The sequence below is a fragment of the Doryrhamphus excisus genome, linkage group LG10, assembly GCF_037039965.1.
Source record: "Doryrhamphus excisus strain RoL-2023G ecotype Guam linkage group LG10, RoL_Dexc_Guam_v1.1, whole genome shotgun sequence".
NCBI classification, from domain to species: domain Eukaryota; kingdom Metazoa; phylum Chordata; class Actinopteri; order Syngnathiformes; family Syngnathidae; genus Doryrhamphus; species Doryrhamphus excisus.
In genome coordinates this window covers 16219062-16245341 of record NC_136366.1, presented here as the reverse complement: position 1 = coordinate 16245341, position 26280 = coordinate 16219062, and the positions used below count along the sequence as shown (strand labels likewise).

The 26280-nt window shown below is 39.4% G+C and overlaps 2 protein-coding genes across 2 annotated transcripts; one reads left to right on the top strand and one right to left on the bottom strand.

Moving 5' to 3' along the window:
- Window positions 1–3891: 3891 nt before the first annotated feature.
- On the top strand, window positions 3892–4502 carry pmchl (pro-melanin-concentrating hormone, like). Its single transcript, XM_058062599.2, has one exon. The coding sequence runs from the start codon at window positions 3952–3954 to the stop codon at window positions 4342–4344; it is 393 nt and encodes a 130-aa protein (XP_057918582.2). The 5' UTR covers window positions 3892–3951; the 3' UTR covers window positions 4345–4502.
- Window positions 4503–20367: 15865 nt separating this feature from the next.
- Window positions 20368–25484, bottom strand: ccnb1 (cyclin B1). Its single transcript, XM_058062559.2, has 9 exons — window positions 25338–25484; window positions 25027–25140; window positions 24525–24614; window positions 24276–24464; window positions 23893–24051; window positions 23588–23824; window positions 23376–23516; window positions 21012–21122; window positions 20368–20941 (listed from the first exon to the last, which is right to left on the bottom strand). The coding sequence occupies exons 1-9, from the start codon at window positions 25356–25358 to the stop codon at window positions 20837–20839; spliced, it is 1167 nt and encodes a 388-aa protein (XP_057918542.2). The 5' UTR covers window positions 25359–25484; the 3' UTR covers window positions 20368–20836.
- Window positions 25485–26280: the final 796 nt, after the last annotated feature.

Sequence of the window (26280 nt, the reverse complement as noted above, 5' to 3'; positions counted from 1 at the left end):
AAGATGTTTTTTTTTCTGCCTTTCCATACTTCACCCTCAGTGTGAATGCTTCTGTGTTGCAGAGGCTGCAGAGGAGCACTCACACAATCACACAAAGGTAGGCTTTGGGCGGCTCGATGCACATATCAATAGTACAGTCGATCTTTCTTATTTGCGGGGCTTAAGACCAAATAGCACCTAAAGGCAAGTCTTTGAGACCCACAAAAGCTTATTTTTGACAAGTTATGCTGCTGCATCTGTGTCACTATAGGCTACAAAGGCTCAACCCCCCCAAGGTTTTGCTATGCGATGAAACGATGAAAAAATACTTTGCAGAAATTCACTTCACGGTTTAACTGTTATAAACGTATACATAGTCACTACATACCAGTGGTATCTCCCATCTTCTCTAATTTAGTCATAATCAACTCATTGGTATCTTCACTTATTTTCTAACTGAGCAAATGATATATACTGTGAATAGGAATAAGAACCTACTCATGTCATCTTAGTATCAAACATGTCATATTAGTAACAAGGTTAAGAAAGATGTGTTATTACTAGCAAGTTATGACATCATCAGCTTTGATAACCATTGATACTGTATATTTTCCAAAGGAGTTTTGGCACTACTTGATCTACTGCTTCTTCTGCAGGAATCAGGGATTCTCTGAAGAACTGTGGCTGGAATTCCATATGTATTCCACACTGGCAACTCGCGCAAACTACTACTCCCTACTACTCCCTACTACTCATTTGCAGGGTAGGTTGCCATGCATGTTTTGGAATTCTTTGCAAGTCAAATCTCGACATTTGTTGCTGGGTCTGACCCCAGTTTTGGTGATGGAGATCTTTTGTAGACCCAATAAAAATAGGTTTTAAAAAAAAGCCATGAGGTTTTGTAGAAACTACCTAACAACCAGGATGGTTTGACTGTCAACTGGGTGAATGAGGTCTTTAGCGGGTACTTTTTAGTCATTAGAAGCACACAATGGCTTGGGACTTGAGGAGTTTTGTCAATGGGTTGTTGTCATAAGCTGGACCGACTTAAACATTCATTCATTCATTCATTCATTTTCTACCACTTTTCCTCACGAAGAAGGTGCTGGAGCCTATCCCAGCTGTCTTTGGGCGAGAGGCGGGGTACACCCTGGACTGGTTGCCAGCCAATCACAGGGAACATATAGACAAACAACCATTCAGACTCACATTCATACCTATGGACAATTTGGAGTCGCCAATTAACCTAGCATGTTTTTGGAATGTGGGAGGAAACCGGAGTACCCGGAGAAAACCCACGCATGCACGGCGAGAACATGCAAACTCCACACAGAGATGGCCGATGGTGGAATTGAACCCTGGTCTCCTAGCTGTGAGGTCTGCGCGCTAACCACTCGATCGGCGTGCTGCCCCCGACTTAAACAGTTTCACCGTATTTTGTCCATGAGTTAAACTGAGGAAACTTTTGTTTCCTTCTTTAAGATCCACTTGTTTTTTGTCAGCTGACATTTGTGTTTGACAGTTTGACTACTGTCAAAGTTGTAGTCCTTGTAAGACCTTATTTATTCCTTTTGCTGCTCTGTATGGAACAATTAAATTCTTGAAAAGGCGTCTAAGATCATAGAGGATGCTTCATCAAATCAACCCCAACAGGTCTTCTTGGGGTTACTGCATTCAAAGTATTTAAAGGAATTTGTTCAGTTGTGTTGATAATCTTTAACCAAACAGAAATAGTATTGGGAACTTAAGAATGATGGAGTGAGTGTTGCTTCCAAGAGGGGCATAAAGCCGACAAACATCTGCATAACAGTGCTTGCTTCCTCAGTGTAGAGTTTAGTGGGAAGATAAAGGGGACCTAAAATTGACCCCTGAGGAATTTTACATGAGAGAGGAAACTGATTCACCAAGGCTGACGCAGAGAGAACGATCAGCAAAATAAAACCTGAACCACTCCAGTGCTGTACCCCCGATGCCCACTGCTCTATGTCATTATACTTCAATAATTATACTTCATTATACTTCATTATACTTATTTCTAAAATCACAAATACTTCAACTTGCTGATATAGTTCATCTTCAAACAGCTAAAATAATGCATAAGGCTAAAAACAACCAATTAGCTAAAAATGTCATCCAATACTTCTCTACAAGAGAGGAGAAATATGATCTCAGGGAAGAAGTACATTTGAAACACTTCTATGCTAGGACTACGTTATGCTAGCCATAGCATTTCAGTATGTGGAATCAAACTATGGAATGGATTGAGTAAGGACCTCAAACAATGCACAACGATGAGCCAATTCAAGAAACAATACAAGCAGTTGATGTTTGCCTAAATACAAGGATGAAGAGTCTTGAACCAGTCATGATGTGCTATATATATCACTATATTGACACTTACTATGGTACACATTATGGCATTGGATGCTCATATCACCTCCTACTTCGGTACGAGGTACATTATTAAAAAAAACAAAAACCTTAAACTGTATTATGGAAAGCAGGAAGTGAACAAATGTAACAGTTACTGATTGTAAAAGTACCAGATGGAGGGGTAGGATTTAATAAGCTTTACTTCTTCCTACTCCTTTTGGACATGTGGAACTGTGAACTGATTATGTGATGCATTCAATTGTAATCTGATGCATGTTCAAATGAAATAAAACCATTACCAAAAAAAAAATCCTAACCTACTACATGGTGATCCTGCCCAAAGTGGAGGTTCAAGTACCTCAGGGTTCTTTGGATGTTGTTGTGGGGTCTTTTGTGACCTCTTGGATGAGACGTCATTTTGGTTTGCCAGACACTTTTTGGAAGGTTCACCACTGTTCCATGTTTTCAACATTTGGAGATAATGGCTCTCACTGTGGTTTGCTGGAGTCCAAAGGTTTTAGGAATGGCTTTTTAATCTAAAAAAATTTAAACACCTAAAATATTCTCACCTATGTAGATTTATATTTTTTTCTACCTTAATAATAACATATAAAAACACGTTTTCTTTAAAAACTTAATTGTTTTAGATCACTATATTGACACTTACTATGGTACACATTATGTCATTGTATGGTCATATCACGTAGTACTTCGGTACGAGGTGCATTATTAAAAAAAAAAAAAAACCCTTAAACTGTATTATGGAAAGCAGGAAGTGAACAAATGTAACAGTTACTGATTGTAAAAGTACCAGATGGAGGGGTAGGATTTAATAAGCTTTGCTTCTTCTACTCCTTTTGGACATGTGGAACTGTGAACTGATTATGGGATGCATTCAATTGTAATCTGATGCATGTTCAAATGAAAGAAAACCATTACCATTACCATTACCATTACCATTACCATTACCATTACCATTACCATTACCATTACCATTACCATTACCATTACCATTACCATTACCATTACTATACTCTGACTGATGGCATGACATCAGAGATCAATATCATCTCTGTACTTGACTTTGTCTCCAACACGTTGGCAAGATTCCATCAACAATAATTTTGTTGTCTCTCTGGCTAATCCTACTTCGATGTTGCTGCAATAATAACAGTGAACATCTTTTATGGAAGAGTATATGAAAGCACAAAGCACTTCACAGGCAGTTAATCCGTCACCATTATTTTAAAGGGCAGTCATTTTGGATGAATGTTTTCTTGCTTTCACCCGTTCGAGGATCTCCGACTGTTTCATTATCAGTGATCCGACGTGGAAAGATGACTTTAATTAACTCGTGTGAAGACAACACACTCGGACACCGCGAGGGCTCCACTTAGCTCTGTTTTACTACTTTCAGCTAATTTCCTGAACACAATGGGAGAAGCCATGATGACGTGAGGACTCGCCAACGTGGACAAACATCTCAAACGGTATAAAAAGAGCGACGCAACATTTTCAAGTCACAACTCGAAATCCTGACATCACAAGAGAGATTCCGCCGCAAAGCCTGAGAAGTCTCCATCCAGAAAGATCCTGACCATGAGACCTTCCCTCGTGTCCGTCATCTTTGCCGCTGTGCTCTTGTTGCGGTCTTCTTCTGCGTCGCCCATGGGCCTGGCAGAAGACAGCTCCTTGGAACAGGACACCTTCACCTCGCTGCTGAGTGAAGAGGTGAAAGACAACGGCCGCGGTGAGGCAGATCCTATCGCTGACGGCAAAACCAGAGGGTCGAGGGTTATCGTCGTCGCTGATCCCAGTCTCTGGCGGGACCTGCAAGGGCTGCGCAACATCATGCCTCTCTACAAACGGCGAGCCGATGATCCAAGCCAGACCAGCGAACACAGAAACCAGGACCTGAACCTCTCCATCCTGAGGCGGGACACCATGAGGTGCATGGTGGGACGAGTGTATCGGCCATGCTGGGAAGTCTAGGACAATTTGCTTGTCAAGGTGCCCAAACAAAGGTGCTCAACCACATCTTTTGTTACCTTGTCCTGAACTGTAATATATCCTAGAATTATGTGTATCCATATTCATTTGATTGTGGAATAAAAACTATTGTATTCTGCTGTATGTCGTGTATGTTTATTGTCAATGGTCGCTGGTAATTGGTTACTCATGAAAAAATAAACTGCTGACTGTACAGATATTGCTATGGAATTAGTAAAAATAATTATTGATAATGCGGCACGGTCCGGGTACTCCGGTTTCCTCCCACCTTCCAAAAACATGCCAGGTTAATTGGCGACTCCAAATTGTCCATAGGTATGAATGTGAGTGTCAATGGTTGTTTGTCTATATGTGCCCTGTGATTGGCTGGCCACCAGTCCAGGGTGTACCCCGCCTCTCGCCCAAAGACAGCTGGGATAGGCTCCAGCACCCCCTGCTACCCTAGTGAGGAAAAAGCGGTAGAAAATGAATGAATGAATGAATGGCTTATTTTCTTGTTACTGTATCTACTATGTTGGGTAGTACAAGTGTAAGGGTGACTGTAGGGGTGTTATTTCATGACTAGAGGGCTCTAACAATGTTTAAAACCACATCAAAGAAGGTCATGAACAGGTTTTCTATGCTCTAACTATGAAAATGTTCCATTTATAAATAAGGACTCATACTTCACTAATTGCCATCTCTGTATGGAGTTTGCATGTTCTCCCCGTGCATGCGTGGGTTTTCTCCGGGTACTCCGGTTTCCTCCCACATTCCAAAAACATGCTAGGTTAATTGGTGACTCCAAATTGTCCATAGGTATGAATGTGAGGGTGAATGGTTGTTTGTCTATATGTGCCCTGTGATTGGCTGGCCACCAGTCCAGGGTGTACCCCGCCTCTCGCCCCAAGACAGCTGGGATAGGCTCCAGCAGCCCCCGCGACCCTTGTGAGGAAAAAGTGGTAGAAAATGAATGAATGAATGTTAATTCACAAATTTATCATAAAATAAATGCAAAAATTGTGTCTGTTTGCTGATTGGATGACTGAGAGGCAGAGATTGTCTGCTATTCAGCTCCTCGAGAGCAAGAGCCCCCCCAGTACACACTCCCCCACCCCACAGGCAAAACCCAGGCAAGGCGCCGCACATTGCGCCTCCACCTAATCCTAGTTCTCATTTTGTCCCCTTTCCTAGGTTTCTTCCTGCATTTGTGTTGTGCATTAAAGTAAGCATTGCGTTTACCCTATGCTTTCATGTTTTTTTATTTTTATTTTTATTTTTATTTTTATTTTTATTTTTATTTTTATTTTTATTTTTATTTTTATTTTTATTTTTATTTTTATTTTTATTTTTATTTTTATTTTTATTTTTATTTTTATTTTTATTAATTTATTTTCCTTTTTCTTCTTTTCCTTTTTCTCCTGTTTGTATGCCTGTGCATGTGTAGTGCATTAAAAAGAATGGCTACCCTCGGTCAGCTCAGTGTAAAGGGGTTGTCACTTTGAACACATGTTATTGACATGTTGATGGCATGATGAATGAACATGTACATGTTGACAAAGAAACCATCATAAATGTTGGGATGACACAGCCTTGTTGGTAGGGCCATTTTGGCGGTGGGGATTGCTGGCCATTGGATGGGTGCAATTGGGGGGTTGGGGGGGAGGCAGGGTTTCTTGGCAGGGTTGGTGGTGTGTACGATCAATTCCCAGACAATGCCCCATTTACAACTGGTGATCTGTCCAGGCTGTGCTTTTGCCCTAAGATAGCTGCTGTGACGGAGTAAGGTTATCTCTCTGTTATCTGTCTGCTTTGGCCATGCTCACACGTATGTGGATATTTAAAAAAAAAAAAAACATTTAGGCTCCAGCACCCCCGCGATCCTCTTGAAGATAAGCGATAGAAAATGAATGAATATTGTGAATTCATTACAGAACCTTCCATAGCTTTTTTAGCCACAAACAACACAAGGTGAAAAGAAGAGCATTTTAATGGCGTCCACCTTATTTCCAAGTGAACTTACCCCACCATCTGTCTCCAGCAATAAAACTTGTCTGTAGCCGTCGGAACAATGACCGGCGCTCGGTGAATGACATCTGATACTGAAATCTAATTAGGTCTGTCTCAATTTTTGTGTTCTTTCACTAGATAAATCTAATAGAGCTTAGTCAAACGCTTCCATGGCATCTGGTGCCAAAGGCATCTCCAGTGTCCACTACTAATTGAATCCCATCCAGTCCGTTTCAATTATCAATGTAATAGCTCAACATGTTGAGTCTGACAAGTGGCCTGTTCCTGGAAACTCAAAGACAGATCAAATGGAGGTTGAGAAGAGTGGTAATGAGAGTAAAAAAAAAATCAATTCATCATACAGAGAATTTGAATTTGAATGTGTCTTGTTTAATTTGATTTGATGAAGAACCAATCTAAAACATCCATGTGTTTCGATATGACAAATCTTAAGTAACTTTGATCAAATGTAAAATTACTACAGTTTCTGCTTAGGCATTAACTCATTGATGCTGACCCTGGGAACACTGAGGTAGGCTGGATTGCAAGGTGTATGTAAAGCACTTCATATGCGGTTTTTACATCCTGCTTTCCGCACTACTAGTTCCATTTTACTGTATTATCATGCATGGTAGCGATGCAAGATCATGTGACACTCCAAATTAATACCAACATTTTCAGTATCACCCAACTCTACTTCACACAGCAATTAAAAACACACACATTTGTTGCTGTTGTGAGGTTAGAATTCACTTCCCGAAGAGAGTACATGTCCTCCGGATTCAGCTGTAATACTTTTGCCACTTTCTTTGGCGGTCCTTGAACGCACCATAGTTGTTGTGAGATGCTAAAGTTAAAACATATATCATTTCTACACCCCAATTCCAATTCTATCTGTTACATTATTATTCATTAGTGGTGAGTACTTATACGTTTTATGTTTAAAATATGTTTGATATGTGTGTGGGGCAGCGAGGAGACCCAAGTTCAATTCCAGCCTCGGCCATCTCTGTGTGGAGTTTGCATGTTCCCGGTTTCTTCCCACATTCCAAAAACACTTATGTTAGGTTAATTGGCAATTAGCATAATTGTGGTGTGAATGGTTGTTTGTCTATATGTGCCCTGTGATTGGCTGGAGCCTCTCACCCAAAGACAGCTGGGATAGGCTCCAGCACCTCCAGACCCTCGTGAAGATAAGCGGTAGAAAATGAATGAATGAATGTGTGTGGGGTATATTCAAGACTTGAGTCACTTTTATTGCAAATGTTGATCCGAAATCGAAAGGGAGCATCAATGTCAGGAGGGGAAAGAGCAAAAACAGACATTTGTAGGAGTGTAAGGTACATAAGTATTATAAATATGTTTACTATATTACAGTAGTTGATTTCAAGGGGCTGTAATCGATCATTATTCAAATCTCTGTCTGCATAACACAATTATTAATCACAACTGTAGTATTTGTTTCCAGTCACATCTTCTCAGCTTATAGTCAGTTCTCCATCCTATTGGAGGGGGGATTTCCTGTAAAATAGTAGCGGATGACAGCTGAGCCCATCATTCAGTCCCTGGTGCCCTCACGTGTCTCTATGGGGTTACGGTGACATCATCGTCATATAACCCCGTCCACGCCGTCCACCCTAATGGAGGGTCGGCGCTGGTGTAGGGGGCCTTGTGAATAATTTAGGATCTCGGGTGCACTTTATAATCTGGTCTGCAGTACTTGCTGGGACGTTCACCCTAAGTGCATTAGGAAACTCGCTTTTATTGACGGATATAATCAATGAGTATAATTCCTGGAGCTTCCTGTGTGCAACATACAAAAATCACTCTCTTTTGAAAAAACCTGGAAGGGTGGGGGTATTTGGAGGAATTTATTGTATTTGTTGAGTAAGGAGCCAACAACAAAACAAATACATATGATATATAAGAAATACATATTTACTATTAACTATGGAATGGATTGAGTAAGGACCTCAAACAATGCACAACGATGAGCCAATTCAAGAAACAATACAAGCAGTTGATGTTTGCTAAATACAAGGATGAAGAGTCTTGAACCAGTCATGATGTGCTATATATATCACTATATTGACACTTTCTATGGTACACATTATGTCATTGGATGCTCATATCACCTTGTACTTTGGTACGAGGTACATTATTAAAAAAAAAAAACAAACCCTTAAACTGTATTATGGAAAGCAGGAAGTGAACAAATGTAACAGTTACTGATTGTAAAAGTACCAGATGGAGGGGTAGGATTTAATAAGCTTTGCTTCTTCCTACTCCTTTGGACATGTGGAACTGTGAACTGATTATGGGATGCATTCAATTGTAATCTGATGCATGTTCAAATGAAATAAAACCATTACCAAATTTATATTTTCTTCATTCTTTCAGCCTTTGTCCATTTTGGGGTCACCACAGCAAGTCCGTGACATGTTTTAATTTGGTTTAGTTTTTACGCCAGATGCCTTTGCTGATGCAATATTCCTATTTATCCAAGCTTGGGGCCGGCATTCTTCACCGGCTGGGTGTTGGGGCCCTGGCCGACATGAAAGGCAGCACATATCCTATTACACCACCAAGACTACAACATATGGTTATAAATCCTTGCACATTCGCGATTTAGCATTTCCGGTCTGGGAAATGTGTGTTTTCTTATTTAAAAAAATAAACAATTTTATAAACACATATCATTCATCATAAGTCAGTATTATACATTCATTCAGTCATTCATTCATTTTCTACCGCTTTTTCCTCACGAGGGTCGCAGGGGTGCTGGAGCTTATCCCAGCTGTCTTCGGGAAAGAGGCGGGATACACCCTGGACTGGTCGCCAGCCAATCACAGGGCACATATAGACAAACAACCATTCACACTCACATTCATACCTATGGACAATTTGGAGTGGCCAATTAACCTAGCATGTTTTTGGAATGTGGGAAGAAACCGGAGTACCCGGAGAAAACCCACGCATGCACGGGGAGAACATGCAAACTCCACACAGAGATGGCCGAGGGTGGAATTGAACCCTGGTCTCCTAGCTGTGAGGTCTGTGTGCTAACCACTCGACCGTGCCGTCCAGTATTACAAATATGTGATAATACAAAAATGAACACAGTACATGTACCACGGTGTAAAAAGGCACACCATTTTTAAATGTTCAGGCCTTTATACTTTCCTGATAATGTTGCTTTTTTGTCAAGAGTTGAGATTTCACACTTTGTTCGGCTGTCCTTGAACGCACCATAGCTGCTGTAAATACAATGAATTTTACAGCTTCTCTCAATATTAGTTAAGCACACTGTACGTATCTTTAGCCCAAATTCAGCATCATAACAATGGCTCTGTGAACTAATTGCAAATATACTCTTCTCATTGGGAGTGACCAGGATGGATAGGATCATGAACGAGTACATCAGAGGGACATTACATGTTAGAGGCCTTGGAGATAGTCAGAGAGGCCAGACTGAGATGGTTTAGACATGTCCAGAGGAGAAATAGTGAATACATATATTGGTAGAAGGATGCTGCCAGGTAGGAGGTGTTGAGGAAGACCAAAGAGGAGGTTTATGGATGTAGTGAAGGAGGACATGAGGGTAGTTGGTGTCAGAGAGACAGATGCAGAAGACAGGGTTGGATGGAGGAGATTGATTTGCTGTGGCGACCCCAGAAGGGAAAAGCCCAAAGAGAAAGAAGATACCGTATGACATTCAGAAGACGTTGTAATGATATGTGTATGTAGTGAGACACACAAGCACCAGACTTGATCGCCGCAACAACAGGCATTTATTGCAGGTTGTTGCCCATCAGTAGCCCATCAACACAGGCTAACTTTGTGCCCGTAACCCATGCCAAGGTAAAACTCAACTCAACATCACTTCCTGTCAAACACATTTACAGCAACACACACAAGTGCAAGTCATATTTATTCTTAAATGGCTTATTTTCTTGTTACTGTATCTACTATGTTGGGTAGTACAAGTGTAAGGGTGACTATAGGGCTGTTATTTCATGACTAGAGGGCTCTAACAATGTTTAAAACCACTGGTTTCCTCCCACATTCCAAAAACATGCTAGGTTAATTGGCGACTCCAAACTGTCAAACTGTCCGTAGATTCGAATGTGAGTGTGAATGGTTGTTGGTCTATATGTGCCCTGTGATTGGCTGGCCACCAGTCCAGGGTGTACCCCGCCTCTCGCCCAAAGACAGCCGGGATAGGATCCAGCCCCCCTCCGCAACCCTTGTGAGGAAAAGCGGTAGAAAACGAATGAATGAATGGCTTATTTTCTTGTTACTGTATCTACTATGTTGAGTAGTACAAGTGTAAGGGTGACTATAGGGGTGTTATTTCATGACTAGAGGGCTCTAACAATGTTTAAAACCACATCAAAGAAGGTCATAAACAGGTTTTCTAGGTGTCCATAAGTATGAATGTGAGTGTGAATGGTTGTTTGTCTATATGTGCCCTGTGATTGGCTGGCCACCAGTCCAGGGTGTACCCCGCCTCAAGCCCCAAGACAGCTGGGATAGGCTCCAGCACGCCTCGCGACCCTCATGAGGAAAAAGCGGTAGAAAATGAATGAATGAATGAACTTCACTTATCAACTAATTAACAATGATAAATTAGGGCTTAATTACATTTTATACCTTAAATACCTTTAATATGTGTGTGAGTCACTTTTACCGGAATTGTTGATCCAAAATCGAAAGAGAATGTCAACATCAAGGTCGCAAGAGGGTTTGGGGCGACTCGTAAAGAGCTGTGTGTCAAAAATATAATTTTTTAAGTGAGTATCAAGTACTTGAGTACAGTACTATATCAACCAATCATTTTTCAATCAAATGAATGCATGTACTGTACTTTCTTCTTCTAAGTGGGACAATCAATTCAGGCTAAACAGTTTTTCAAGTTTGTTTTTTTTAATACTTTACAACGTGTCAGCAGGAGCGCTATCATCTCCCTTCCCCCTCCTCTAAACCCACCGAAGATTTATCACCACTCAGGAGCCACGTCTGCTCGGAGGCCTGATTCAAGAACCCCGGGGTCAGGTTACATGGTGCATCACCACCAGACTCTGCTCGTACTCTTTGGACGCTCTCATGACCTTCTTGTCTCACAAAGTCATTGAGTTAGTCCACTGTACAACACTGCGTAATGTACTGTATATTTAAACCTAAGACATGTCATCATGTGGTTCATAAATCAGCACTTGTTATCATGTAAAAACAATCATAGAAAAACAGTGTGGTTATAGTTATGTTAGCCACAGGATGCCGTGCGTCATAAGTCGGTCATTATTGCAGTCCCATGCATCATTTTAGTATCAGAAATTATAATGTCAACTCGTAAAACACTAATAATTGGACAATTGGATTTAATGCAAGATAAGATAAGCAAATTCTTTTCTTTTTATTAGTGTTTTATTAGTGTACTTTCAGTTTGTTTTTGTTGGAAAAAAAATACAGTGGAACTTGTGTGCACATTCATTTGTGACTTTTGCCAGAGACATAAAGGGAATGGGTGATACAATAATATAGTATTGGGTATTGCAGTTGTTCCAAAAATAATAAATGATGGCTGTTTAGTGGTTGACCTATTATTAGTCAACAAAATATTGAAAGATTAATTATACAGAGAATTTTCATCACTAGGAATCAGCCACATCATGGCTGAGATCGACTAAAAGAAGGTTCTCTCATTCCGTGTGGAAGTGATATTTTTATTTTTTTGCTTATGTGTGTTTATGCGGGCTGCACGGTGGACGAGTGGTTAGCATGTAGACCTCACAGCTAGGAGACCCGAGTTCAATTCCACCTGTGTGGAGTTTGCGGTTTCCTCCCACATTCCAAAAACATGCTAGGTTAATTAGCCACTCCAAATAGTCCATACATATGAATGTGAGTGTGAATGGTTGTTTATCTATGCCCTGTGATTGGCTGGCCACCAGTCCAGGGTGTACCCCGCCTCTCGCCCCAAGACAGCTGGGATAGGCTCCAGCACCCCTGCGACCCTTGTGAGGAAAAAGCGGTAGAAAATGAATGAATGAATGAATGCTTTTATGTGTTTATACGGAATGTACGGCGGTCCAGTGGTTAGCATGTAGACCTCACAGCTAGGAGACCCGAGTTCAATTCCACCCTTGGTCATCTCTGTGTGGAGTTTGCATGTTCTCCCCGTGCATGCGTGGGTTTTCTCCGGGTACTCCGGTTTCCTCCCACATTCCAAAAACATGCTAGGTTAATTAGCGACTCCAAATTGTCCATAGGTATGAATGTGAGTGTGAATGGTTGTTTGTCTATATGTGCCCTGTGATTGGCTGGCGACCAGTCCAGGGTGTACCCCGCCTCTCGCCCGAAGACAGCTGGGATAGGCTCCAGCACCCCCTGCGACCCACGTGAGGATAAGCGGTAGAAAATAAATGAATGAATGAATGTGTCTATGCTAGCAGTGGCTGTCTGTTATGTCCCTGCAGTGATCCCGTAGCCTGCACAATGTATTGTCAACAAAGAGTAATAGAAGTGTAAACGTGATTACTGGGGTGTAATCTCATGTCAGGGCTCTAATAATGTTAAAAGTTCATAAAATTCATAAACAGGTTTTCTATGCTCTAATGATGAAAATATTCCGTTTATGAATAACCAATTAACCCAGGGGTCTCAAACACACGGCCTGCGGGCCAAATGTGGCCCACAGGACACTAGTTTGAGGCCCCTGCCTTGATATGAAAGTTTAATGTTAGTGCGGCCCGCACAAGTTTGATATGGATGCTGTATGGTATCATGTACCCAGAAAAAATTATTACGTTTGATTAATGTTCATGTTAAAGGTTAAATAACTGTTAATAGTTATCCTCCCTATCCGTGTGGAAGTGGTAAGTTTTTGGCTTTTTAAGTTTAAAGGAAATAACTTGAAGGCTACCGTTTAGGTCGCTAGCTCTCTAGTTTGCGAGTTAGCATGTGTCTCAAGACCCTGCAGTTGCGCAATATGTTGTAAATAAAAAGAGTATAAATGTGACTATAGTCGTGTTTTGTCATGTCTACAGGGCTCTAATAATGCTTTGTTCATTTTAATCTGAAAAAAATAATTTGTCTACCCACCAACTATATGTGGTTTCTTAAGTTTTTATTATTTGCCGTTTTATTATTATTATTATTATATTTATTTATTTAATACTGATTGATTGATTTATTCTTGATTTGTTTATTTATTTTTTATCTTATTTTGTGCAGAAAAATAAAAATGAAGATATTTGAGAACAGTGTTTTATCAGAGCTTTTCTTGTAGAAAATCGGAACCAAAGCACTGAAAAAGTTTGTATATTTTTCAGTTTTTAATAAATGCGTTTTTTTTTTTTTTGGAAAACCTGATGCGGCCCAGCCTTGCCCAGACCCTAGCTCCAGTGGCCCCCAAGTAAATTGAATTTGAGACCCCTGAATTAACCACAATAAATGAGATAAAAGGGGCGATTGTAAAGGGTTTCGAAGCTATGGTAGTTTGTTGGCGTTGTATGACAATGTACGGCACTTCGTACGGTAATAAAGTACTTACATGCTGGTCAAATTTAACAAGTATAAAACTGGCAAAGCGAATACTTGACATAAGTCACACCAGGAAGGGAAGATTTCTATCAGAAATCCAGTCTAGACAATAAATGATGTGAATTTCTGCATCAGCTAGAAATGGATTTTTATTGGATATGTACAGAATGTACGCATGTAAAATAGCATTTTCAGTCATCATCACTCCTGCGGTCCAAATGCCACAGTGAAGTAGTGAATCCTTAATGACGTTTAAAAGCTAGCTGATCATTTGAAAAGCCTGCTGTGATTACAGCTGGAAGCTCTTGTGTTGATTGAAGAATACGGGCCTTGTTTAGACCTGCTGAGTATTTGGAATCAACATTGGTGGCGTTAGTCAGGGTCCAGTCAGGGTGCTTTTGTCGTGAGAAATGATGCTTATTTGCTACAAATATTCCAGTTGACTCAGGAAGCAATAAACAAATAAAAATAAAATACTTCAAATTGGAGCAGGTAAAGAGTGACAGGTACCAAGACTTGCTGTCAAATGTGTAGGCTGTAGACAATTATTAATTGGAAGTCCAAGGTTTTTCATGTTTCGTTATGTTTTTTCTTTTTTTGGCGGCCTGTAGCTGTTTTTTTTAACAATCTAACAAGAAAACTAAAAAGAAACAAAAACGCAAAAATGGAAAACTCAGCAGTAATCTTCCAAGAACAAAGTCAAAATATTAAGAGAAAATAAATTGTAATTCTCCAAGAATTCCAAGTAAAAATAATAATTATTATTTATTTAATAAATTATTCATTTATTTGATAAATTATTTATTTATTATTATTTATTATTAGTTATTTTAGAAACATAAAGTTGAAATAACACAAAAAGAAAATTCTTGAAGTAATGATATAAAAGGGTTTGAAGAAGGTGCGTAAAAAGGTTTGAATGTTACAAAAATAAAGTCAAAAAATGGTTGGAATAAAATTGGAATTGCTGAAATAAAATGTAAATAGTTTTATTAAAATAAAAAATGTAAATAAAAAAGCCAAAATATTCAGATAAAGTCATATTCTAAGGAGAAAAAAGTCACTATTTTATAAAAAAAACTATCTAACAGGAAAACTAAAAAGACAACAAAAATGGAAAACTCCAAGTAGAAACATAAAGTTGAAATAACACAAAAATAAAATTCTTGAAGTAATGATATAATAAGAAACTTAGGTTGTGTAAAAAGGTTTGAATGTTACAAAAATAAAGTCAAAAAATAGTTGGAATAAAATTGGAATTGCTGAAATAAAATATATATAGTTTTATCAAAATAAAAAAATGTAAATAAAAAAGCCAAAATATTAAGATAAAGTCATATTCTAAGGAGAAAAAAAGTCACTATTTTCTGAGAATATTATAATTATTATATTATGACATTTGAAATAGCACAAAAATAAAATTCTTGAAGTAATGATATAATAAGAAACTTGGGTTGTGTAAAAAGGTTTGAATGTTACAAAAATAAAGTCAAAAAATGGTTGCAATAAAATTTGAATTGCTGAAATAAAATGTAAATAGTTTTATTAAAATAAAAAAATTAAATAAAAAAGCCAAAATATTAAGATAAAGTCATATTCTAAGGAGTAAAAAGTCACAATTTTAAGAGAATATTATAATTATTATATTATGACATTTGAAATAGCACAAAAAGAAAATTCTTGAAGTAATGATATAATAAGAAACTGAGGTTTTGTAAAAAAGTTTGAATGTTACAAAAATAAAGTCGAAAAATGGTTGGAATAAAATTGGAATTGCTGAAATAAAATGTAAATAGTTTTAATAAAATAAAAAAAAATTAAATAAAGCTAAAATTTTACGATAAAGTCATATTCTAAGGAGAAAAAAGTCACAATTTTACAAGAATATTATAATTATTATATTATGACATTTGAAATAGCACAAAAAGAAAATTCTTGAAGTAATGAAATAATAACAAACTTAGGTTGTGTAAAAAGGTTTGAATGTTACAAAAATAAAGTCAAAAAATGGTTGGAATAAAATTGGAATTGCTGAAATAAAATGTAAATAGTTTTATTAAAATAAAAAATTAAAATAAAAAGCCAAAATATTAAGATAAAGTCATATTCTAAGGAGAAAAAAGTCACAATTTTACAAGAATATTATATTATGAATAAAAATGTCATTTTGTAGCATAGTTGAAATATTTTTTAAAATACAAATTTTTCAACAAAATTTTTAAAAAGTTCATTCATTCATTCATTCATTTTCTACCGCTTTTCCTCACGAGGGTTGTGAGGGGTGCTGGAGCCTATCCCAGCTGTCTTCGGGCGAGAGGCGGGGTACACCCTGGACTGGTGGCCAGCCAATCACAGGGAAATGTAAATGACATTAGTGCTCAAAATGTATGAAAAGACCTGCTACCACACACGGTCGATGGCGGTCGAATAAATATGTTATATTAATGACAGCGAAGAGTCAAACATGGTCTGGACACCCAGTTCCAAGGTCTTTCTTTGCCTCATGAAACATTGGAAGTAAAAGGTTAAAAAAAAACTTTAGGAGCCACATGATATTTACTTCCAAATGTACTATGTGCAGTACAAATAAAAGCTCTCCATTCCCTTCATTTAGCGCCCCACAAAAACGCTAACAGTGCTTTTTGTGGGTAGTGAGTTTGTATGACTTTGTCATTCTTGAATGAAAACAAGCAGACGTTACAATCCAGGGGGGGGGGGGGTGAGACGAGGTATTTGTTACTTGTAAAGCATTCATTTGTAAGGAAGTCTGAGCGTTTCAGGCCATGTTTAGACTGGAAGGGCAATCCAAACTGATCTTAGACAATCTCTGGAATTCTTGGACGTCTAAAGCAAAGATTTTCATTCTTTGCAGACCTCAGTGCTGACGGACAAATTCTCTTGATGTGTTGAGCAAAAAAGTGCTATACTATGGGGTTGCTATAGTGTGACACTCCTGAATATTGTGGACAGTCTGGGACAAGAATGTCAAATGATATTTCGCATTTTTCAAGTCATATGGCAACTTGTGGCGGCACAGCGGTCGAGTGGTTAGGCTGCAGACCTCACAGCTAGGAGACCAGGGTTCGATTCCACCCTCATCCATCTCTGTGTGGAGTTTGCATGTTCTCCCCGTGCATGCGTGGGTTTTCTCCGGGTACTCCGGTTTCCTCCCACATTCCAAAAACATGCTAGGTTAATTGGCGACTCCAAATTGTCCATAGGTATGAATGTGAGTGTGAATGGTTGTTTGTCTATATGTGCCCTGTCATATGTACCCTGCCTCGCCCAAAGACAGGTGCAACAGGCTCCGGGATACGCCCGACCCTAGTGAGGATACTGTAGTATTTGTCTAATTTTATACACATACGCTGTATATTTCTGTATCTAATGGCATCACATATACTGATAAGAAAGCATCATTAACTTAAGGGTTTACATTTTTCAATGAATGTCTTCCAAAGGTTCAAATGCAATCAAATGTTTGGGAATTTCCAAAATCAAGCAAATAAAAAAGGTGTGATTTTAACGGTTCACGTATTCTATTCACCCATTTAAACGGTGTAGTACTGCATTTTCTACCAGAAAAAAATATTTAAAATACTGTTTTAGAAAGTAAATTGATTTACGGTTCATTCATTCATTCATTAATTTTCTACCGCTTTCCTCACGAGGGTCGCGGGCATGCTGGAGCCTATCCCAGCTGTCTTCAGGCGAGAGGCGGGGTACACCCTGGACTGGTGGCCAGCCAATCACAGAGCACATATAGACAAACAACCATTCACACTCACATTCATACCTATGGACAATTTGGAGTCGCCAATTAACCTAGCATGTTTTTGGAATGTGGGAGGAAACCCTGGTCCTCCTAGCTGTGAGGTCTGCGCGCTAACCACTTGTCCGCCGTGCCAACTGATTTATGGTTTTTCAATGTAAAAAAAAAACAAAAAACTGCCTTCACCGTTTTCAAGGCTACATTCACATATTGTCATTTTAACAGCGTACTAATGCTTTTTCTACAAGAATTATAAAAAGTACGGTTTTCGAAAGTAAATTGATTTAGATTTTCAGTGTTAAAAAAACAATTTTGGATTTTTTTTCAGTTTACGGTCGTTTACTGTCAATGTTTGACAGTATTTCACCGGAAAACAACTGACTTTTTTTTTACAAGCAACTAGTACTAGTATGGCCTTATAAACACGGGTATCATGTCTTATGTTACCGGGTCGGTTTTGACCCATGTATTAAATCATATAAAATACACTAAAAACAATAAGTTACCATCAAATTTGCTTCTCATGTCTTGGTTACCTTCTTAGGCTTCCTCATACATGAAAACGTTAATTTTAATACTTTTGGTGTGGGCTTGTAGGCCTTTTTTTTGTCACTATACCCCTCCATTTTAATTTCCAAAAATGGTAAAATGAACCTCAAAAGAATCATATTAATAAATTAAAGGTTCTTTTGTTACCTGGCTATTACTGAGGGATATAAAACAGCTTCATTACCAGCAAACTCTTCATCTGAGTCTTCTGGATCATATTCCACGATGTCCTTCTGATCATCTCAATGGCTATGCTGGTCTGTGCTCTCCCTCACCAAAAATTTGGTCCAGATCTTGGTTCACTGTACTTCTTGCCATTCTTTCCATGATCCAAATTGTAAAAGTGAAATCAGCCATCAGTCAAATGAGTGAATTCACCTCACATGTCTGGACCTTGTTTTTCTGCTGGTATACTGGAAAAGCGGTCAAAATGAGAATCCCCTGAAGCTTACATGATGAGAAGAGGAGCTGGTTGTCATTGTGTTGGCTAATTGTACACTTATGATTTCAGTTGTGGATCAAAATATTGCTTTATAGTCATATTATTATAACCGGGTCCAAACCGACCCTAACAATACAGTGGTCATAATTTCAACAAGACCGGTTTAAAATTTAGTAAAAATTAACTTTTTGGTTTTATTTTGTTGAAATAGAGGTTCCTGACAAAGTCAAAAAGCCTTGATGCAATAAACAAATGTTATGTGATTCTTTTTATGCATTAGAATGTAAAACGGGTCGGTGCCGACCCTAACACAAGAGAAAGGAATGGGGAATGACGGGACAGATGGGGTTTGACTGGTACTACCAGGGTCACCACTGAGACAAGGGATAACCCGTTTAAGTCGACCAACTTGCTAGTCATAAAAAAAAAATCACCCACCCATTTTCCTTATGTCACAAGTCAGACCATCCAAAAGATGTCGACTTAAACGGGTTCCATTGTATTCTTCATTGACTTTAAATACAGTAAAGTCTCTTTATATCATATTGGTTATAACGAATTACTACTTATTACGATACTATTTTCATTTCCCGGAAAATTTCTAGTCTTTTATGATATAATTAGTTCCGTTAGTACGATACCCGGTTATTATGATAATCCGGTTACTACGATGCCCTTTTCATCTCCCGCCAGCCAATTTGGTCTGCTTATATCGATACAAAAGCAGCTTAAATCAATCTTTGCTTAAGGATTTCAATACCAAAAAAGAACACGGCGAACGGCTGCTTCCAGTCAACTTTATTTTTCACACTTCCACCACCAGAGCACAGCACACACACCGATTCCCGCACTTCCTGGTTCACAGGTCATGCTCAACCCGCCCCACATAGCTGGCCAAACACATGCCTGCAACAGAAGAACCAACTGACATAGCATACACACCTATTCCAACGAAGACACAAGCGTACAAATACATGTATTTAATTGTGTTGTATTCAGATATCTTTTGATCGCTTGCAATAATCACTGTTTTTCATATGTACATGCTGGCGTTCGTGATTTCTCTCGTGTGTATAGATTCTATACAGGCATGTGTTTGGCCAGCTATATGGGGCGGGTTGAGCATGTCCTGTGAACCAGGAAGTGCGGGAATCGGTGTGTGTGCTGCGCTCTGGTGGTGGAAGTGTGAAAAATAAAGTTGACTGGAAGCAGCCGTTCGCCGTGTTCTTTTTTGGTATTGAAATCCTTAAGCAAAGATTGATTTAAGCTGTTTGACATTGTTCTATACTATAGAACAATGTCGAGTGCATTATTGCCCACTTTTAATGCAGTTCGGCGCAGGATCGGATATATGGATAGTCCGGTTATATCGGTATTTTTTCCGACTCCCGAGAATATCGATATAACGAGACTTTCCTGTACATTTAAATAGTTGAGCATCTGCTGCATACTCACTTTCAGTTAAAAAAAAAAAAAAAAAAAAAAAAAGGCTTGCAATTGAATTCACACTTCCGGAGGTTGAGACAGAGCCATAGCCTCTATGACCCGGGTCTTCTGAGACCTTCTACCAGTTGGACGAGCCCCGAACACCTCCCCAGGGAGGCATCCTAACCAGATGCCCAAGCCACCTCATCCGGTTCCCTTCAATATTTAATAGGCGTGTTGGACACAGAAGGGCAGGCAAAAAGCTGACTGATTTGACAGCTAGTAGTTTTTGCACCATTTACTTTATTTGAAATAAAAAAATGGTTATAGTATGACATTGTATATTAAAATGTTTAGGAATAACTTTGCCTAGTGTTCTATTTGGACTATAAATTATGATCAAATTACAATTGAATGTCAAAGCATATTGATATACTCACTAAAGTCAACACACTTTTACACCTTAATCCAATGGCGCCCTCTAGAGGTCAGACAGCTTTTGACAACATTCTGGCCACAAAAAAAAACCATTTAATGTTTAACACATTTAAGAACCACAAATGTTAAAGCTTGCATAAAACAGCATAAATAAATGCAATTTGAAAATCTGGACAGGGATAGTCTGAAGGATTGAGTTTAGAGTATTTACAGAGATTAAAAAGGCATTTAAAAAAATGTGTCCTTAAAAATGTAAAACCCCAGGAACTCCCGACACCACTCTGTACAATTAGCACATTGTGCCAAAAAAAAAGTCACTGTGTGAGTTGCATCGCAAGCTCTTTCACTACAGAAGACTTCAGCTGCGAAATTGTTGCGATCTTCATCTGTTTTGAAGTAGAATACTTCCCTTTGACAGCCTGCAAGGGGAATCATGTTAGCGTCTCATAAAGTGCAATAATAAAAAAAAAAAAATCCCACCCATCTTACCATATGCTTAGTTTTTCCTTCATTCACTTTGACAACATTCTTTGCAATGTGAGCCATGATGGGAACCAAACTGTCAGCGGTGTAGTCCATGTAGTGCTGCAGCGTTGCATCCTGAAGGCAAAAAGATGACATTCATTAAATTCCTTGCCCAGACAGTGGGACCAGTTTACGTCAATGCCCCCCCAGGACTAGCCAAGGCCATGAAACTAAAAGCAGCCATTGAGTGTACATTGGAATATCTGAAATTGCAGTATTTTGGTGGACTGTATGGTCCTATACACAAAATGTTACAGTAAACCTCGGATATATCGGATTCAATTGTTCCCACTGGTTTTGTCCGATATAAGCGTATACTGGAAAATGTCCGTTTTACGCATATTGGATTTTATCCGTTATAAAAAGGCACTTCCTTGACTATGTTTCCAATGTACCTGGACTGGGCAATGAAAAGAGACGTAAGGTAATGAGAATTTAACTTTATTGGACTCTGAGCATAACAAATTGTTAATTAAGCTAGGCCCTGTTACGCCCGTCAGGCCTACGTTATTTCCAATAGTGAGGTTAAGATCTCATTCACTGCTGTGCTAGTATTATTGACGTCACTCACTTTTATATTTGTCCTAAATCTGAATAATAAACGTCAATATAAATCGCAAATGACGTCGTATAGCGGCCTGACACGATGCGGCCATCCGATATATCAAGGGAAATTTAATGGAAATGCATTGGAACGGGACTGGAGATTTTGTCCGAAATAGGCGAAAACCGTTATTTTTTAATTTCCGATATATCCGAGGTTTACTGTACAAGCCAACTAGTTTTTAGACATGCCAGATAGGAGCGCCGCAAGCTCAAAACTAGTGAAAATTCATACCAAGAGCAGCAGCGCCTACTCAGACAAAAATGAGTACACGTCAAACCTGCAATACTGCCGTGCTTTTATTTTACACTGAATATTTCAACAGTGCAACATGTTGCTTAGTGTTTGATATTAAAAACACAGAAGTCCTAAAAATGTCCCCTTTTGTGTCCGTTGTCAAACTTTAGTAACTTTGCAAAACAGCTGCTAAGTGGTTAGTGTGCAGGCTTGGAGACCCGAGTACGATTCCACCCTGAGCCATCTCTGGAGTTTGCATGTAGAGAAAAAAAAAAAAAGCAGTAGAAAATGAATGGCTTATTTTCTTGTTACTGTATCTACTATGTTGGGTAGTACAAGTGTAAGGGTGACTATAGGGGTGTTATTTCATGACGAGAGGGCTCTAACAATGTTTAAAACCACATCAAAGAAGGTCATAAACAGGTTTTCTATGCTTTAACTATGAATATGAGTCCTTATTTATAAATGGAACATAGTTTGCATGTTCTCCCCGTGCATGCGTGGGTTTTCTCCGGGTACTCCGGTTTCCTCCCACATTCCAAAAACATGCTAGGTTAATTGGCCACAGGTATGAATGCGAGTGTGAATGGTTGTTTGTCTATATGTGCCCTGTGATTGGCTGGCCACCAGTCCAGGGTGTACCCCGCCTCTTGCCTGAAGACAGCTGGGATAGGCTCCAGCACCCCACGACCCTCGTGACGAAAAAGCGGTAGAAAATGAATGACTTTCTTGTTACTGTATCTACTATGTTGGTAGTAGAAGTGTAAGGGTGACTATAGGGGTGTTATTTCATGACGAGAGAGCTCCAACACTGTTTAAAACCACATCAAAGAAGGTCATAAACAGGTTTTCTATGCTCCAACTATGAATGTTCCATTTATAAATAAGGACTCATACTTCACTTATCGCCATCTGTGGGGAGTTTGCATGTTCTCCCAGCAGCCCCCGCAACCCTCATGAGGGAAAAGCAGTAGCAATTGAACCCACAAGTTTGAAATCTGTCCATTACACTCAAGTCATTTGCTACCAAAGACCAATTTATGCTTTTTAAACCAAACCACCTTACTCCCAAAGACTTATTTTGTTAAAAGGCTAATTGAATTGCACAATAAAAAAAAAATAGTTTGGTGCTGTTAAGATAAACCGCCACAAGATGGCAGAAGTACGGTTTGGTACGAGCTCTGTCTGCATCTCTCCCATTGAAATCCATGCAACAATCAGCATGTAACAAAGTGGTGCATAGGTTACACATTTAAAAAGGTGTACAGTTTTGTTGCAAATGTGAACATTTTAAGTTCTTGGTTTTGTTCGTATTAAAAAAAGTGAAAGTTATGCTTGAATTTTCAGAAAACTACCCATGTTGTACTGCTGATTGACATATGCAAGGTTTTGATGACTTTAGCTCAACAAATCCAATTCCTTCAATGGGTGAATCATCTAGTCCCCATCACAAGCCAACAGTACAGTGCTGCAGAATTGTGACTCACCCACTCCCCGGCATCCAACAGCTTCAGCGCCAGCGCCAAAGCAGCACTCGCCACAATTGAAGGTGGGAAATGAACCATTTCGTAGTCGACCATGGTGAGCTCAAGCAAATATTTAGCCAGTGTGTGCTGTTCAGCGGTGACCTAAGGAAAAAAAAAAACGATCATTAAAATGTTGGCTCACACCTGACCTAGAGTTAAACGCCGCTACGGACCTCATGGATCTTGGAGGCCCTCCTGAGGAACTGCAGGGGAAGAGGGCGACCCAGTTGGAATTTGAGCACACGCAGGATGGTCATTTCCATCTCTCTGATCTGAGCAGTGGTGTACGCCCGGTCAGTCACAAAGGCAAAGTCGGAGATCTCTGGCGGGTACGTCTCCTCGTACTTTGAAGCCAGGAACATGGCGGTTACGCCGACCAGTTGCAACTTGTTCTTGCGGACTGGGTGCTCCTGTTGTACAAAACACATTCCTTGTTCTCCAAATCTTTCAATGCAAACCAAAAATAAAAAGTCCTTGCCTGAAGAAAGCGATCGATGATTCCCACGGTCATGTACATAGTCTCCTGCAGCAGGCGGAACTTCAGGTTCACTTGGACAAGCCAGTCTACTAGTATGGCACGCATGTTACCCGTCACTTCCTGGCCTTGGAGATACGTGGCTCGAACATTCTGCTCAGCCTTAAAAAAAAAAAACATTTTCATATTAGGTTTATAATTACAGTAATCCTCATTTACTGTGGTTACTTGGTTGATTGAACATTCACAGGGGCTGCTGTCAGCTACAACTCATGTCAACTCTACCAAGCTGAAGGCACTTCCCAGACCCAGCTCCTAAAGGCGCATTTTAACACATCATTCAATTAAGAGGCTCTCAAAAAGGGGCAAAAAAAAAATATCCTGACCTCCAGTTGACGCATGTACTTGTATATTTCCTTCACATATTCGCTGCAGAGCATTGGGTTGTCATAGTCGTCTGCATCCACATCCCTGATGGCACTTTGAAGGAGGACATCTGAAAACGCCTGACACAGGTCAGCCGGTTCGCACCCCGACGTCTCCATAGGGGTCGGGGAGGTCGACTCAGGAGGAACCTAGATGCCAGACAAGCCATTCAATGTAGGGTTGACACTTTGGGGGGAATTTTAATGTACCTGTGGCACAGCAACATCCTTGGCTTTGGGCTCAGGTTTTTCCTTTGGAGCGAGAGCTTTGGTCTTCTTGGCAGCCTGGACCTTGACAGCCTGCAAAGTCAAGTCAAGAGAAAAATTAGCAAAATAAAACTAGTTGTAATATTTAGAAAATAAAAAAAAAAAAAAGAATCATTGGCTAGAGTAGAGTAGCGCGCCCTACCCCCTCCAGCATTTTTTTTTTTGGTTGGGGGAAGGAGCGCTGCCTTGAAGTACAATATATAAAAAGGGGTAAACTTTCACATAGTATTTCATATACATATTTTAATTCAAGTGCCCCATTTGAGAAGCAGGGGTCTACACTTGTTCACTTTCCAGATGAGCATTTCTTAAAATGGCTGCAGAAATTTGCATGCAGTGTAACCTAACACTGCACTGAATTTGGTTGTAAATGTGTCAAACACGTTTATCGATTAGTTTAACAGTTTAACTACTACAATATTACATATCACTCATTAAAAAAAACCTTTTGTGGCTCTTTAGTAGTTGGGACGTTTCCAATTTCCTGAAGGGCTGCTCGTGGCTTTGTGGGCCCGCACGCCTTTCCTTCGAGGTCAGTCCTAGTGGAAGCCAAGCGGTTCTAAAAGCAAACAAAAAACAAAAAAATGCATAAACAACCTGGAATTAAATATGGAATAGCTGCATAATGCATACAAGTCAACAGTGTTAGCATGACAGTCAGCGTCACAGAAAACTGCACGCGCAGTGATGCGGCGGCACACACTTTAAATACTTTAAATACTTTAAAAACAGTGTTAGAAGATGTGATTTACTTACTCTTGTAACACGAAAAGCCATTGTGTTTTCTTAATGCGAGTTGCTCTTCAGGACGCAGCGCTCAAGGAGGAAAAAGCTACGTTGCTAGAGGTTTTTTGCGTGAACAGTGTTTGAGTCTTTTGGTTTAAATCCTCGCACGATCGAAGCTGATTGGCTGATCCAAACAATCCGAGCTTCCGATTGGTCGAGCGCATCTGGACAAATTTGTTTCTCAACAAAAGTCCTGAGTCACGTGATACATTTAAACCGGTCTATTTCCTTTTCCTTTGACAGCGTTTTTTGCTCGATAAATACAATGTAAAGTTTTAATTTAGAATGTATTTAGTTCTTCACAGTTTTCTAAATTGTCTGTACACCACCTATGTCATACAAAAAAGTTAATACTTTCATATAATGGTGGTATAAATTAAAGTAATCTTTGGGCTACAGCGATTGCTAATATACTTCCAGTAGGTGACAAGAATACGCCTAATTGCGTCGGTAAAAAGTAAAGAAGGAATACGCTGATGCTTTTTTCCCATTCATTCATTTTCTACGCCTGGTCCTCACGAGTGTCACGGGTGCTTTTTTCCAAGCGTTTATAAAAATAAATAACGTAAATCATTTAAATTTATCAAGTATTTAATTGGGAACATGAACAAATGCCAGACAAGAAGTCAGATACGTTGTTTTGATAAATGTCATCACAAACACTACTAAATACATCACAGCATATCATAGCATTCATTCATGAGGGTTGCCTGGGTGCTGGAGCCTATCCCAGCTGTCTTTGGGCGAGAGGCGGGGTACACCCTGGACTGGTCGCCAGCCAAACACAGGGCACATATAGACAAACAACCATTCACACTCACATTCATACCTATGGACAATTTGGAGTGGCCAATTAACCTAGCATGTTTTTGGAATGTGGGAGGAAACCGGAGTACCTGGAAAAAACCCACGC

What these genes read in the sequence shown, in the direction of transcription:
- ccnb1 (XM_058062559.2), bottom strand. Translation starts at nt 25,358, where the DNA reads ATGGCTTTTCGTGTTACAAGA. An exon ending in AGGATGTTGCTGTGCCACAG is followed by an intron (nt 24,465 to 24,524) that starts GTACATTAAAAT and finishes TCTGGCATCTAG; the next exon opens with GTTCCTCCTGAGTCGACCTC. An exon ending in TGTTGGATGCCGGGGAGTGG is followed by an intron (nt 21,123 to 23,375) that starts GTGAGTCACAAT and finishes TTTTGCCTTCAG; the next exon opens with GATGCAACGCTGCAGCACTA.
- pmchl (XM_058062599.2), top strand. Translation starts at nt 3,952, where the DNA reads ATGAGACCTTCCCTCGTGTCCGTCATCTTTGCCGCTGTGCTCTTGTTG.